The 14,911-nt window shown below is 38.2% G+C and overlaps 1 protein-coding gene across 1 annotated transcript in view; it reads right to left on the bottom strand.

The window, feature by feature from the left end:
- MYH15 (myosin heavy chain 15) overlaps nucleotides 1-14,911 on the bottom strand; it is a 205,282-nt gene that overhangs the window by 147,982 nt on the left and 42,389 nt on the right. Inside the window, 1 exon segment of the mRNA XM_082393599.1 lies at nucleotides 2,851-2,969. Coding sequence (XP_082249725.1) covers nucleotides 2,851-2,969 — 119 coding nt within the window.

The raw sequence follows: 14,911 nt of genomic DNA on the forward strand, positions 1-14,911 counted from the left end.
CTAACACCATACACAAAAATAAACTCAAAATGGATTAAAGACCTAAATGTAAGGCCAGACACTATAAAACTCTTAGAGGAAAACAGAGCAGAACACTCTATGACATAAATCACAGCAAGATCCTTTTGACACATCTCCTAGAGAAATGGAAATAAAAACAAAAATAAACAAATGGGACCTAATGAAACTCAGAAGCTTTTGCACAGCAAAGGAAACCATAAACAAGAGAAAAAGACCACCCTCAGAATGGGAGAAAATATTTGCAAATGAAGCAACTGACAAGGAATTAATCTCCAAAATATACAAGCAGCTCATGCAGCTCAATATCAAGAAAACAAACAACTTAATCCAAAACTGGGCAGAAAAGCTAAATAGACATTTCTCCAAAAAGATATACAGATTGCCAAGAAACACATGAAAGGATGCTCAACATCACTAATCATTAGAGAAATGCAAATCAAAACTACAATGAGATATCACCTCACACCAGTCTGAATGGCCATCATCAAAAAATCTAGAAACAATAAATGCTGGAAAGGGTATGATGAAAAGGGAACCCTCCTGCACTGTTGGTGGGAATGTAAATTGTTACAGCCACTATGGAGAACAGTATGGAGGTTCCTTAAAAAACTAAAAATAGAACTACCATACAACCCAGCAATCCCACTACTGGGCATATACCCTGAGAAAACCATAATTCAAAAAGAGTCATGTACCACAATGTTCCTTGCAGCACTATTTACAATAGCCAGGGCATGGAAGCAACCTAAGTGTCCATCGAGAGATGAATGGATAAAGAAGATGTGGTACATATATACAATGGAATATTACTCAGCCATAAAAAAGAAATGAAATTGAGTTACTTGTAGTGAGGTGGATGGACGTAGAATCTGTCATACAGAGTGAAGTAAGTCAGAAAGAGAAAAACAAACACCGTATGCTAACACATATATATGAAATCTAAAAAAAAAAAAAAGGTTCTGATGAACCTAGGGGCAGGACAGGAATAAATACACAGACATAGAGAATGGACTTGAGGACAGAGAGGGTGGGAGGGGAAGCTGGGACGAAGTGATAGAGTAGCATTGACTTATATACACTACCAAATGTAAAATAGATAGCTAGTGAGAAGCAGCTGCATAGCACAGGGAGATCAGCTCAGTGCTTTGTGACCACCTAGAAGGGTGGGATAGGGAGGGTGTGAGGGAGGTGCAAGAGGGAGGGGATATGGAGATATATGTATACATATAGCTGATTCACTTTGTTATACAGCAGAAATAACACAACATTGTAAAATAATTATACTCCAATAAAGATGCAAAAAAAGAAAAAACCAACCATTTATGGAGCACCTACTGCTTGCAGGGCACTGTGCTAGTTGCTGAGGTACTAAGATGAATTAGATACAGTCCATGGCCTCGAGGAACTCCGATTACCACAGAGGACAAAAATGTAAGTAAATTATTCCCATAGAATTGGTATTACAGTAGAGGAAGAATTATTGATTTATAGAGTAAGCTGAACTAGGAAATTGATTTTGACTACTTGTTGAACTGTTTTAAATAACATAGTCACACCAGATGCCTTAATAAACCAAAAGAAAGAGAGTTTATTGTAGTCAAAATAACTGTCTTCTATCACAAATTTTCACATTTGTCTATCTCATTTTCAGATTTAAGATTCAGAGTAAGACAGTCTAAGCGTCACCTGAATACTAGCTGTGTGTCCTTTGGAATGTTATTTATGTTCCCTAACTCTTGGTTTCCCCAACTGGAAGAAACATAAGTTAAGTATCCCTGCCCTACTTACCTCTGAGTATTGTTGTAGGAATGGAAGGAGATAATATGAATGCTTTATACATATTATATGTGATCAAACCACTTTCACTTTCCAGAAAGACTACATTTCTCAGGCCCTCTGTAGCTAAGGAGAGAATCTGACTAATTCTCACCAATAGAATATTAGTAAAGGTGATATCACTTCTAGCCCCAAGCATTTAAAGTGGGTGTACTTTCTTCACAAATCATCTTTTCCCCTGTGCAGCAACATGGGAGGCCATGCATTCCAGATGGCCTAAGTACAAAATTGAAGAAGGCGGTCCAATCTGTATTGGACTTGGTATGAGTAAGAAATAAATGCCTACTTTATTGTCACTGAGATTTTACTGTGTGTGTATTCCTGCAGCATGGCCTATCTCATACTAACACATAACAGATGTAAATTATTATTTTGAAATGCACTAGCATACTTAGATGGTCTCATTACCTGGCAGCTCTGGGACTGTCTATTGCAAAGCCTCAGAATCAGCAGTCCTCAGAGCACTTGTTATTCTATAGTTAAAACATTCTCCTGAATACTGAATAAAACCAAATGACCTTCCATCTCTCACTTCTATTCTCATTTTTCCCCTCTCTTCAAATGCTAACTTCAGCATATGTTCTGAAACTCTTAATGAATGTGTCTGATTGCCTAAAAAGTCAATATTACAAATAGGTGATAGATGTCAATTTGCCAATTCTATTCATGTCAGAAACCAATAGCTTTAAAAACTTCTTAGCTGGACAACAAAGATGTTGATTACAACAAGTAAAGGACTTGTCTGCATCTGCAAAGAGACTTGTTACCTAAGGGAAAACTGTCCAAATGGTATATTTCAGACTAGAAAGACTCAACACAAGAGCATTTACTGTGGTGTGCATCACAGATGAAAACATTTGGAATACTTATCAAAGTCACTTTTTTATAGAAGTTCTTGTTGCAAACATCATCAGAAGTTGAAAAATACACAAATACTATATATCTACAATTATTACAAGATCATAGAATCGTAATGCTCTGGAAATAGCTTACCTGTTCTACATTTTGACCTCTAGTAACATATTCATTACCAACTTGGATTCTAGGATGGATCAAGCCCTTCACCAGCTCAGAGGAGTTAACGCCCATGAGGAAAGCAGCTTTGTCAGCATCTGGTCAGAAGAAAGGAAGGAAAAGAAAGGAAGGAGGGAGGGAGAGAGAAAAAGAGAAGGAGGAAAGTGGGGAGGGGGAGAGAGGAAGGAAAACACTATTAAAATTCATTCTACTATAGCCCAATAGACTACCCAGAAGATGGAAGGATGGTTTGTTGAGAATGATATAACAAGGTAGATTGTAGTTTTGAAATAAATGCATGAATCCTAAATGTTTAAAAGCCTCTATTTCTTGGAAATGCAAATCAAAACCACAATGAACTACCACTTCACACCCACTAGAATAGCTATAATCAAAAAGACAGACAATAACGAGTTTTGGTGAAGAAGTGGAGAAATTGGAACCTTCATACGCTACTAGAATATAAAATGGTACAGCTGCTATAGAAAACCATTTGGCAGCTACTCAAAAGTTAAACATAGTTACTATAGGACCCAGAAATTCCACTGTTAGGTATACACCCAAGAGAAATAAAAAGTACGTTCACACAAAATAGTTGTACACAAATGTTCCCAGTAGCATTATTCATTATGGTCAAAACATGAAAAAAACACAAATGCCCATCAGCTGATGACTGGATAAACAAAATGTGGTATATTAATACAATGGAACTTTTTTAGTCATAAAATGGAATGAAGTATTGATGCATGCTACAACATGGATGAGGCTTGAAAACTTTATAGTAAGGGAAAGAAACCTGACACAAAGGCCATATATTGTATGATTTTATTTGTATGAACTGTCCAGAATAGGCAAGTCCATAGAGACAGAAAGTAGATTTGTAGTTGCCAGGGGCTAGGAGAGAAGGGAATGGGGAGTAGCTACTTTAAGGTACAGGATTTCTTTTTGGAGTAATGAAACGTTCTGGAATTAGATAGGCGTGACAGTCACACAACATTGTGAATATGCTTAAACTCACTGAACTGTGCATTTTAAAAGGATAAATTTTATAATATGGGAATTGTAACTCAATTTTTAAAAAGAATCTTTTTCTTGATACTGGCCCTCTTCTGAAAAGAACTATTTATCTGAAGGACATGAAAAATCTCATTTTCATTATTTTCCCCTTCTACATATACATTTGTAGATCCTTTCAATGAAACTGGAACTTGGACCATGTAATTGGATAATTCGAGACAGCTGCCAATCAACAGAAGCCAGAACACTTGCCCAGTATCTTTCAGAAACCTTTCCTTTTCCTGTGAAGTCTTTGCCCCATAGTGCCCTCTGCTGCCTAACAAGAATACTTACAACCCACACAATTGTACTTTTATAAAACAGCACTTCTATCTTCTAAGGAAAGAAGTGAAGAAGAAGTGCTATCAGAAGGAAAAGCAAATAGACATGTATCACACCAGGTGTTAAAAAATGACAATAACACAAAAGAATGCCACAGGCAAAAAGTTATAAACACATTTCAAATTGCAGATGTTTTCAGTTATCAGACAAAGGGAATATTTTACTCAACTGAACCTCTCTGCTGTCTTCCATTTTAAATGAATCCTGAGATATGCTAGTATGTCTGATGTAGTAACTCCATAAAATTAATGTCTTAGTATAGAAGAAAATGCAGTCTTTCCTTACTTCACTAAGAAGTACAAAATTTCCTGAGCAGTAACCACAAATAGAGAATAAAGTAAAAACAAAACACATTTAGAGAGCTGTATGTCATTTGTACTAACAGTATCCATTTCCTTTCTGTCAGCCTTTAAAATTTTCACAAAGGCTTGAAAAGCTTGAAATGTTTGATTTACTTGTTAACTAAAATCAATGTATATTATACATACATTTCTACAAGCTCTACACCTACTCCATATCAATGATAATGGTCTAGGTACTCAGTTGCTATGAAACCTTTCAAAATGCAAAGCCCTTTTGGGAAAATAAATGGAAAAATCAAAAGTAAAGCAGACATGTTCATCCTATGCTGAGTTATTCCTGCTAGGAGTGCCATGTTTGGAGACAAAAGCCTGATTATTTCAAGTTGAGAAGCCAATGGGTCAGAATCATAGACTTTTTGAAGCAGAAGAGACTTTAAAGAGCATCTAACCCAAAATGAAACTATTCCAAAGGAAGGGAGAAATGCAACGTACCTGATGAATCTGAGCAGAGATGAATAGTAACCAACAATGTGAACAACGAACAATTCCACAATATCTGTCCAGGAAAAAAAAAGACAGGAGTTCGACTTTCTATGCATTGGAAGCATTCAGATGGACAATATAGGTAACGATAGTCTCAATCTCATACAACCTTTTTCCAGTGTTAATGACAGTCCTTTGAGTCTATTTTTATCCATGAACAAAGGAAACCAAAATTCTCTGTACAGTATCCCACCTTAAGCTCTAACAGAAATAGCCTTCAACATTACAGAATTATTTCTCACCTACTCCAGAGACACTCAAGGGTATGCAGACAGAGGAGTAGTGGATTTATCCCACAGGTGTACATTAGACATCTCACGTTCTCCTTTTTTTTTTTTTTTTTTAAAGAAAATAATAGTTGTCATCATATTCCAAAAAAAAAAAAACTTCATTTGCATTAAAAGTTAAATCTATGAATAAATGTCCTTCTGACATTTAGGAGATGCCATCATGAAGACAGCATCATCTGTAAACGTATTTTCAACATGTAACCTGATGTGTTCTCCAAAGAGGCTTTATGAAATTCCCATCAATAAACATCATTTTCTAGGACCTTGTGAATAAAACCATGAATTTTAACTTAGGTTTTATGATATTACCTGGGAGAGGTTTAGCTAGAGGGGGTTTCTCAAACGGTGGTGTGGATTAGAATAGCCTGGAGAGCTCATAAAGGAACAAAGGACTAGCTCACTGAAGAAGGTTAGGGTCTGGGCCCATTTTTTAGCATGTTCGCCGGGTGATTCTGATACACATGAGGGTCTGAGAACAGTCCTTCTCAGAGGGTCCGCAACCTTGTCTGTACATTGGGGTCACCTGGAAAGTTATAAAAACAAATCCTTATGCTTGCATCCTCCCTCAGAGATTGGTTTCCTTTGGTCTGGGTGAGGCCTGAGCTTCAGGGATTAAAAAGCTCCCCAGGTGATTCTGATGTGCAACCAAGTTTGAGAACTACTCTCTAGAGAAGGGTAGACAGGTTTGGTAAGTGCATTTAGAAGATGGAGAGAACAAAGTCTGACTGCACCTGAAAACAGGTAAGGAGGTAGAGAAAAACAAGAGGCAATCCTTTCCAGTGTGACAATTCTATCCCAGTTCTATCTGATCTGTAAATAACCAGATATAAAGAAACAAAATCCACTTTTGTCAAACCACAATCTGGCTAACGTGAAAAAGGGTTTTGAAAATGATCTTCAATTAGTCTTTTATGTAGGGTTATAATACAGTTTCTGAGCTGTTCAAACTTCCTTAATTTATTGAACTGAGTTTCTGAGCACTTGCTATGTGCAAGGCCTGGTGCTAGATGCTATAGTAAGAAGATAGATAAACAAGACAAAAATCCTTGCTGTCAAGGAGTTTATAATCCATGAGAGTAAATAAAACACAGGCAAAAATAGCAAGTCAATAAAACAACTGCCTATAAGAGACAAATCGTGAGTACCATGAAAGTTTGAAAGAGAAAGAGATCCCTTCTGGACTGCATGACCAGGGAAGACTTCAAGAAAGAAACAGCATTTCATCTGAGCCTTGAAGGATGAGAAGGGTTTTGATGGGCAAGTGTGGGGGAACAAGCATTTCTGAGACAGGGAACAGCATGACTTAAAGGCCCAGAGGCAGGCAGTGCAGCGATGGTCAAAGACGGTGGATAGGACCAACAAGTTAGGAAGTGAGATAAACAGAAATGTGGGTGATTTGTGGTCGCAGGAGACATCTGATGCCACTGTAAGGTATTAATTAAATAATGGAGATATTTTAAAGGGCTGTTAGCAGAGAAATGGCATAATAAGAGTCAGGCTTCAGAACGATTAATATTGTGGAAGCATGTAAAACAGACGAGAGTGAGGAGATTACAGAGAAAGTGAACCCACTGTGGGACACTGGAGTGCAAAATTGCTGAAAGTCTAAACTAGGAACGGGAAAGGGAAAAAGAGAGACTGAGAAACATGACCAAGAGGTTTCTAACCTGAGAAGCAGAGAGAAGAGCAGTACCGTGAATATGAATAGAAAAGTCAACAGGAAGACATCACTTGGGGGACGCGATGATACACTGAGTTTTAGCCATGCAGGGTTTAGGGTAGCAGGAGAATATGCAGTAGAAAGTTAGAAATATGGGGTTGGGACTCAAGAAGGAGGTAAAGGCAAGGATGTCCCCATAGGTTTGGGGCCCTTCCCCCTTTGCATCCTCTTCTCCATCTGTCCAGCTCCTTCAATTCCTTCTTAAATGACTGGGAGGAAAATTACCAATGCTTAATATATCAATATTAAGAGCCCTTAGAAATCAATAAGAAAAATCCCGTACCTCAATTTTAAAAATGGGCTAACAATGGAAACAAAAATTCAAAAAAGAAACAATACAAATAGGTAATAACCTACAAAAATGTTAACTTTATTAATACTTAAATATAAAATAAAATCTGGCTAACTGGCAGGAGGAAAATTGTAACTGCTAATATTGGTGAGCATAGTGAGAAAGTCACTCAACTAGAAAAACACAAAGGATGTGTTCTATGTCCCTGAGTGGGTAGGATTCATTTAACAAATAATTATTTACTACTACGGTAAGGGCTACTATGATACCGTGCCAGGCACTGTATTAAAACCTAGAAATACAACAGTGCACAGCATATTAGGCCCCTGCTCCTATGGAGCTTACATCTGATGGAGACTGGGGAGTAGGACACCCAATAAAAAACAGCTGTATGAATGACACAAACAAAAATATTCAGAGTAAGGAGATAGAGAATGATGAGAAGGAGGTGGGGGCAGTCATGGAAGGGTTTTCTGATAACGTAACATCCAAGAAGGCACCTTGACAAAGTGAGGGAGTCAGCCATGAGGATACCTAGGAAGAGTTCCAGATAGAAGGAGGAGTTAGTGAAAATGTCCTGCAACAGGAGAGCTTGAATGATCCCAAAAGAGCCAAGAGACCCGTGGGCTGAGTGAGGGGAGTGAGAGAATGGGGAAAGGGTAGGTGGGGGCTCTGCACCTGATTCCACTGAGGTGCGTGGGTCCACGCTAGGCAGTTCTGTGGCACCGGCTGGATGTCTCAATTCTTACACCAACTACCTGGAGAGAGCATCAGATTCCACAGGTTAAGAGTTCAGTCCTACAAGACTGCTTCCCCCAATTCAGATGCCAATTGTGAGTCCAGGTTGTCACTTAGGCTACTGACCGACCAGCTACAGATTGGAGGTTCCAACAACACCCTCCTTGGGTTCAATTAATTTGCTAGAGGCTCACAGAACTCAGAAAGACACTTTACTTATTAAATCAATGATTTATTGTAAAAGAATATAATCTGGGAATAGCCAAATGGGAAAGATGCATAGGGCAAGGTATGAGGAAAGGGTACAGAGCTTCACATCTTCTCCAAGGATGCCAGTTTCCCCAAATCTCCACATGCTCAGCAACCAAGAAGATCTCTTAACACTGTCCTTTTAAGATTTTATTTTTTAGGCTTCATTACATAGGCATGGTTGATTGAATTATTGGCCACTGGTGATTGATCTCAATCTCTAGCCCTGCTCCTCTGCTCTGACAGGGGTGGGATTGAAAGTTCCAACTCTCTAATCACAGGGTTAGTTCTTGTGGTGACAAGATCCTATCCATAGGTACAGTCCAAAAGTCACCTTGTTAACATAAAAGACACCTTTATGGCTCTCATCACTCAAGAAATTCCAAATTAAGAGCTCTGTGCCAGATATTGGGACAAAGACCAAGTATAAATTTCATATTATCAAGCATAATATGGAGATTGGATTAGAGAGAGATTTAGAGAGGTAAAAGAAGGAGGCTATGATGAGGACTGAGGGTTTATTTTGAGTAAGATGGAAGCCACGCATGAACCTAGCGCTGAGGAGGGAACATGGGCTGGTTTACATTATGAAAGGATCACTGCTGGCTGCAATATGTAGAACTACAGTGATGGGATGAGGGTGGAGACAGGGAGATCAGTAAGGAGGTTATCACAACAGTCTGGTGAGAAATGGTGGCTCAGGCTAAGTGGTGGCAGTGAACATGGTGATTTTGGGTAGTTGTGAGTTTTACATATATTTAAAGGTAGAGACAACAAGAAAGAGAGGAGTTCAGGATGACTCTAAGATTTGAGTCAGGAGAATCCAGTTGACATTTATTAAGAAGACTGAGAAATGAAGGGGCAGGAAGAGATGAAGAGTTCAGTTCTATACATGTTGAGTTTGAGATGATCAACTAAGAAATGAGCAGAGAAAAGTTTCAAGAGTTGAGCTCAGCAGCCCTATAGCAGTTAGAAGTAAGGAAGATGAGGACGCTCCAGTAAAGAACCTGAGAAGGAACCACCATGGAGATTGTATGAGATGCTTTGCTTCATTTGCTTATCTGTATTTTCTAATTAATAACTATGCCTTGCTTTTGTAATAAAAATAATTTTAAAAACTTTGTTTCAAAGCGTTGGAAAAGCAAAAAAATGAACAAGAACAAAAACAGCAAAATAAGGCAGCAAGATGCCATGAAAGCATATATTAATATATTAATATAGAAGATGTTTACACAATATTCAGGGCACATTTCCTTACTGTATTTTCCTCGGAGCTCAAGTGTCCTCTTCTCTGAGTGGACTTTCTGACCACACTATCAACGATAACCCCCAACTCTTATTATTTTTATTCTTTTACTCTGCTTTAATTTTTTCATTCTGACTTCATGCATATTTGTCCATTTATGTATATATTTTCTATCTCCCACACTAGACAATCAAGACAGGGATCATATCTTGTTCATAGGTATATCTCTAGCACCAGGAATAGTCCCCCACACAGACTGCCCCCCAAAATTATTTGTTAAACAATAAAAAAACAAACAATGCAACCAAAAAATGGGCAAAGGAATTGAATAGATATTTCTGCAAAGAAGATATACAAATGTCCAATAAATACATGAAGATACTCAACATCACTAATCATCAAGGAAATGCAATTCAAAACCACAATGAGCATGTCTCCCCACAACTAGGGCACCTGCTGGCTGCTGGTGGGGGACCCTGATGCCCAAGGAGATGGGAGGAACCCCCAAGTGAACTGGTAGGATGTGGGGGTACTGAGGGGGGAGGAGAAGTGGAGGCCAGACAGGATCAGTGACCCTGAGGCTGGGGAGATCAGGAGAGGCAGGTGGGAGAGGCCCTCCAGGAGGAGCAGGAGAGGAGGCGATTGCCCCAGCCACTCAGGCCTGGGGAGCCTGCTGGGCTCCCAGGCTGGTCCCCTGCCTTCCAGGGCGCCCCCCCCTCCCCCTGGCCGCATTGGTCCCGGGGACATAGGAGGTTGGTCAGGAGATCAGGAGAGGCAGGCGGGAGGGGCCCTCCAGGAGGAGCAGTAGAGGAGCAGAGGGCATTTGTCTCGCCCACTTGAAACCAGGAAGCCTGCTGGGCTCCTAGGTGAGGTCCCCGTCCTCTGAGACGGGTGTGGGAGGCACGCCTGGGCCCCTTCTGTTCTGTTGAGCCTAAACCCCAACACCCCCACAGCCCCCAGGGCATTTTCCAGCCCTGTGGGTCCTAAGCATACACCCCACCCACTGCCCAAACCTCGCCCTTGCTTAGGCCCCACCTTCTACAGCTAAGGCCTCCCCCCCACCTTTTTTTTTTTTCTTTTTCTTTTTCTTTTTTTTTTTTTTCTTTTCCCTTCTCCTCTTTTTTTACTATTATGGTACAGTTGTACCTTCTGGTTGTAGATTCATCTATATTTTTATTTTTATATTCTTTCTAATATATCTGTTAGTCTTCTAGTCTAAATTTGTTTTTTACTTTGTTATTGTACTCTCTCTTTTTTTTTTTTTTTGCCACCCCATGTGGCTTGCGAGATCTTGGTTTGCAAGCAGGGGTTTGGGCTGAAGCTCCTATGGTGGGAGCTCTGAGTCTGAACCACTAAACTAACAGAGAACCTGAGACCCCAGGGAATATTCATCAGAATGAGGTCTCACAGAGGTCCTCATTTCAGCACCAGGACCCAGCTCTACCCAACAGCCTACAAACTCCAGTGTTGGAAGCCTAAGGCCAAACAACAAATAAGACAGGAACACAATCCCACTCATAAAAAAAAAAAAAGTGAGATGGCAAAAAAATATGTCACAGATGAAGGAGCAAGGTAAAAACCTACAAGACCAAATAAATGAACAGGAAATACGCAATCTACCTGAAAAAGAATTCAGAGTAATGATAATAAAGATGATCCAGAATCTCAGAAATAGAATGGAGGCACAGAATGAGAAAATACAAGAAATCCTTAACAAAGATCTAGAAGAACTAAAGAACAAACAAACAGAGATGAACAACACAATAACTGAAATGAAAAATACATTAGAAGGAATCAATAACAGAATAATGGAGGCAGAAGAAAGAATAAGTGAGCTAGAGACAAAATGCTGGAAATAAACTGCCGAGGAGCAGAATAAAGAAAAAAGAATGAAAAGAATTGAAGACAATCTCAGAGACCTTTGGGACAACACTAAATGCACCAACATTCGAATTATAGGGGTCTCAGAAGAAGAAAAGAAAAAGAAAGGGTCTGAGAAAATATTTGAAGAGATTATGGTCCAAAACTTCCCTAACATGGGAACAGAAAGAGTCATCTAAGTCCAGGAAGCACAGAGAGTCCAATACAGGATAAACCCTAGGAGAAACACACCAAGACACATATTAATCAAACAAAAATTAAATTCAAAGAAAAATATTAAAAGCAGCAAGGGAAAAACAAAAAATAACATACAAAGGAATCCCCATAAGGTTATCAGCTGATTTTTCAGCAGAAACTCCGCAGGCCAGAAGGGAGTAGCAAGATATACTTAAAGTGTTAAAGAGAAAAACCTACAAACAAGATTATTCTACCCAGCAAGGATCTCATTCAGATTTGACGGAGAAATCAAAAGCTTTTCAGACAAGCAAAAGCTAAGAGAATTCAGCACCATCAAACCAGCTTTACAACAAATGCTAAAGAAACTTCTCTAGGTGGGAAACACAAGAGAAGAAAAAGACTCACAAAAACAAGCCCAAAACAATTAAGAAAATGGTAATAGGAATATACATATCGATAATAACCTTGAATGTAAGTGGATTAAATGCACCAACCAAAAGACACAGACTGGATGAATGGATACAAAAACAAGACCCATATGTATGCTGTCTACAAGAGACACACTTCAGGTGTAGGGACACATACAGACTGAAAGTGAAGGGATGGAAAAAGATATTCCATGCAAATGGAAATCAAAAGAAAGCTGGAGTAGCTATACTCATATCAGATAAAATAGACTTTAAAATAAAGAATGTTACAAGAGACAAGGAAGGACACTACATAATGATCAAGGGATCAATCCAAGAAGAAGATATAACAATTATAAATGTTTATGCACCCAACATAGGAGCACCTCAATACATAAGGCAAATGCTAACAACCATGAAAGGTGAAATCGACAGTAACACAATAATAGTGGGGGACTTTAACACCCCACTTTCACCAATGAACAGATCATCCAAAATGAAAATAAATAAGGAAACACAAGCTTTAAATGACACAATAGACCAGATAGATTTAACTGGTATTTATAGAACATTTCACCCAAAAGTGGCAGGATACACTTTCTTCTCAAGTGCACACAGAACATTCTCCAGGATAGATCACATCATGGGTCACAAATCAAGCCTCAGAAAATTTAATAAAATTGAAATCGTATGAAGCTTCTTTTCTGACAACAATGCTATGAGATTAGAAATCAATTACAGGAAAAAAACTGTAAAAAACACAAATACATGGAGGTTAAACAGTACACTACTAAATAACCAAGAGATCACTGAAGAAATCAAAGAAGAAATTAAAAAATACAAAGGAACAAATGACAATGAAAAGATGATCCAAAACCTATGGGACACAGCAAAAGCAGTTCTAAGAAGGAAGTTTATAGCAATTCAATCTCACCTCAAGAAACAAGAAAAATCTCAAATAAACAATCTAACCCTACACTTAAAACAACTAGAGAAAGAAGAACAAAGAAAACCCAAAGTCCGTAGAAGGAAAGAAATCACAAAGATCAGAGCAGAAATAAATGAAATAGAAACAATAAGAAAACAATAGCAAAGATCAATAAAACTAAAATCTGGTTCTTTGAGAAAACAAACAAAATTGATAAACCCTTAGCCAGACTCATCAAGAAAAAAAGGGAGAGGATGCAAATCAATAAAATTAGAAATGAAAAAGGAGAAATCACAACTGACACTGCAGAAGTACAAAGAATTATAAGAGACTACTACAAACAACTATATGCCAATAAAATGGACAACCATGAAGAAATGGACAAATTCTTTGAAAGGTACAATTTTCCAAGACTGAAACAGGAAGAATTAGAAAATATAAACAGACATATCACAAGTAATGAAATTGAAACCATAATTAAAAATCTTTCAACAAACAAAAGTCCAGGACCAGATAGATAGAATTCACTTCACAGGCGAATTCTATCAAACATTTAGAGAAGAGCTAACACCCATCCTTCTCAAACTCTTCCAAAAAATTGCAGAAGGAGAAACACTTCCAAATTCATTCTATGAAGCCACCATCACCCTGATACCAAAGCCAGAAAAAGATATCACAAAATAAGAAAATTATAGACCAATATCACTGATGAACATAGATGCAAAACTCCTGAACAGAGTACTAGCAAACAGAATCCAACAACACATTAAAAGCATCATACACCATGATCAAGTGGGATTTATCCCAGGGATGCAAGGATTCTTCAATATATGCAAATCAATCAATGTGATACACCACATTAACAAATTAAGGAATAAAAACCATATGATCATCTCAGCAGATGGAGAAAAAGCTTCTGACAAAATTCAACACCCATTTCTGATAAAAACTCTCCAGAAAGTGGGCATAGAGGGAACCTACCTCAACATAATAAAGGCCATATACGTCAAACCCACAGCAAGCATCATACTCAATGGTGAAAAACTGAAAGCATTTCCACTAAGATCAGGAACAAGACAAGGATGTCAACTCTCGCCACTCTTATTCAACATAGTTTTAGAAGGCCTAGCCACGGCAATCAGAGAAGAAAAAGAAATAAAAAGAATACAAATTGGAAAAGAAGTAAAACCATCACTGTTTGCAGATGACATAATACTATACATAGAAAATCCTGAAGATGCCACCAGAAAACTACTAGAACTAATCAGTGAATTTGGTAAGGTTGCAGGACACAAATTAATGCACAGAAATCTCTGGCATTCTTATACACCAACAATGAAAAATCAGGAAGAGAAATTAAGGAAATAATCCCATTTACCATCACAGTAAAAAGAATAAAATACCTAGGAATAAACCTACCTAAGGAAGCAAAAGACTTGTACTCAGAAAACTATAAAACACTGATAAAAGAAATCAAAGATGACATAAACAGATGGAGAAATATGCCATGTTCTTGGATTGGAAGAATCAACATTGTGAAAATGACTACACTACCCAAAGCAATGTAGAGATTCAATGCAATCCCTATCAAACTACCAATGGCATTCTTCACAGAATTAGAACAAAAAATGTTACAATTCGTATGGAAACACAAAAGACCCCAAATAGCCAAAGCAATCTTGAGAAAGAAAAATGGAGTTGGAGGAATCAGTTTCCCTGACTTCAAACTATACCACAAAGCTACAGTAATCAAGAGAGTATGGCACTGGCACAAAAACAGAAATATAGATCAATGGTACAGGATAGAATGCCCAGCGATAAACCCACATACATATGATCACCTAATTTACAACAAAGGAGGCAAGAACA

Source organism: Balaenoptera borealis, assembly GCF_965194805.1.
Source record: "Balaenoptera borealis genome assembly, chromosome: 5".
NCBI lineage: Eukaryota > Metazoa > Chordata > Mammalia > Artiodactyla > Balaenopteridae > Balaenoptera > Balaenoptera borealis.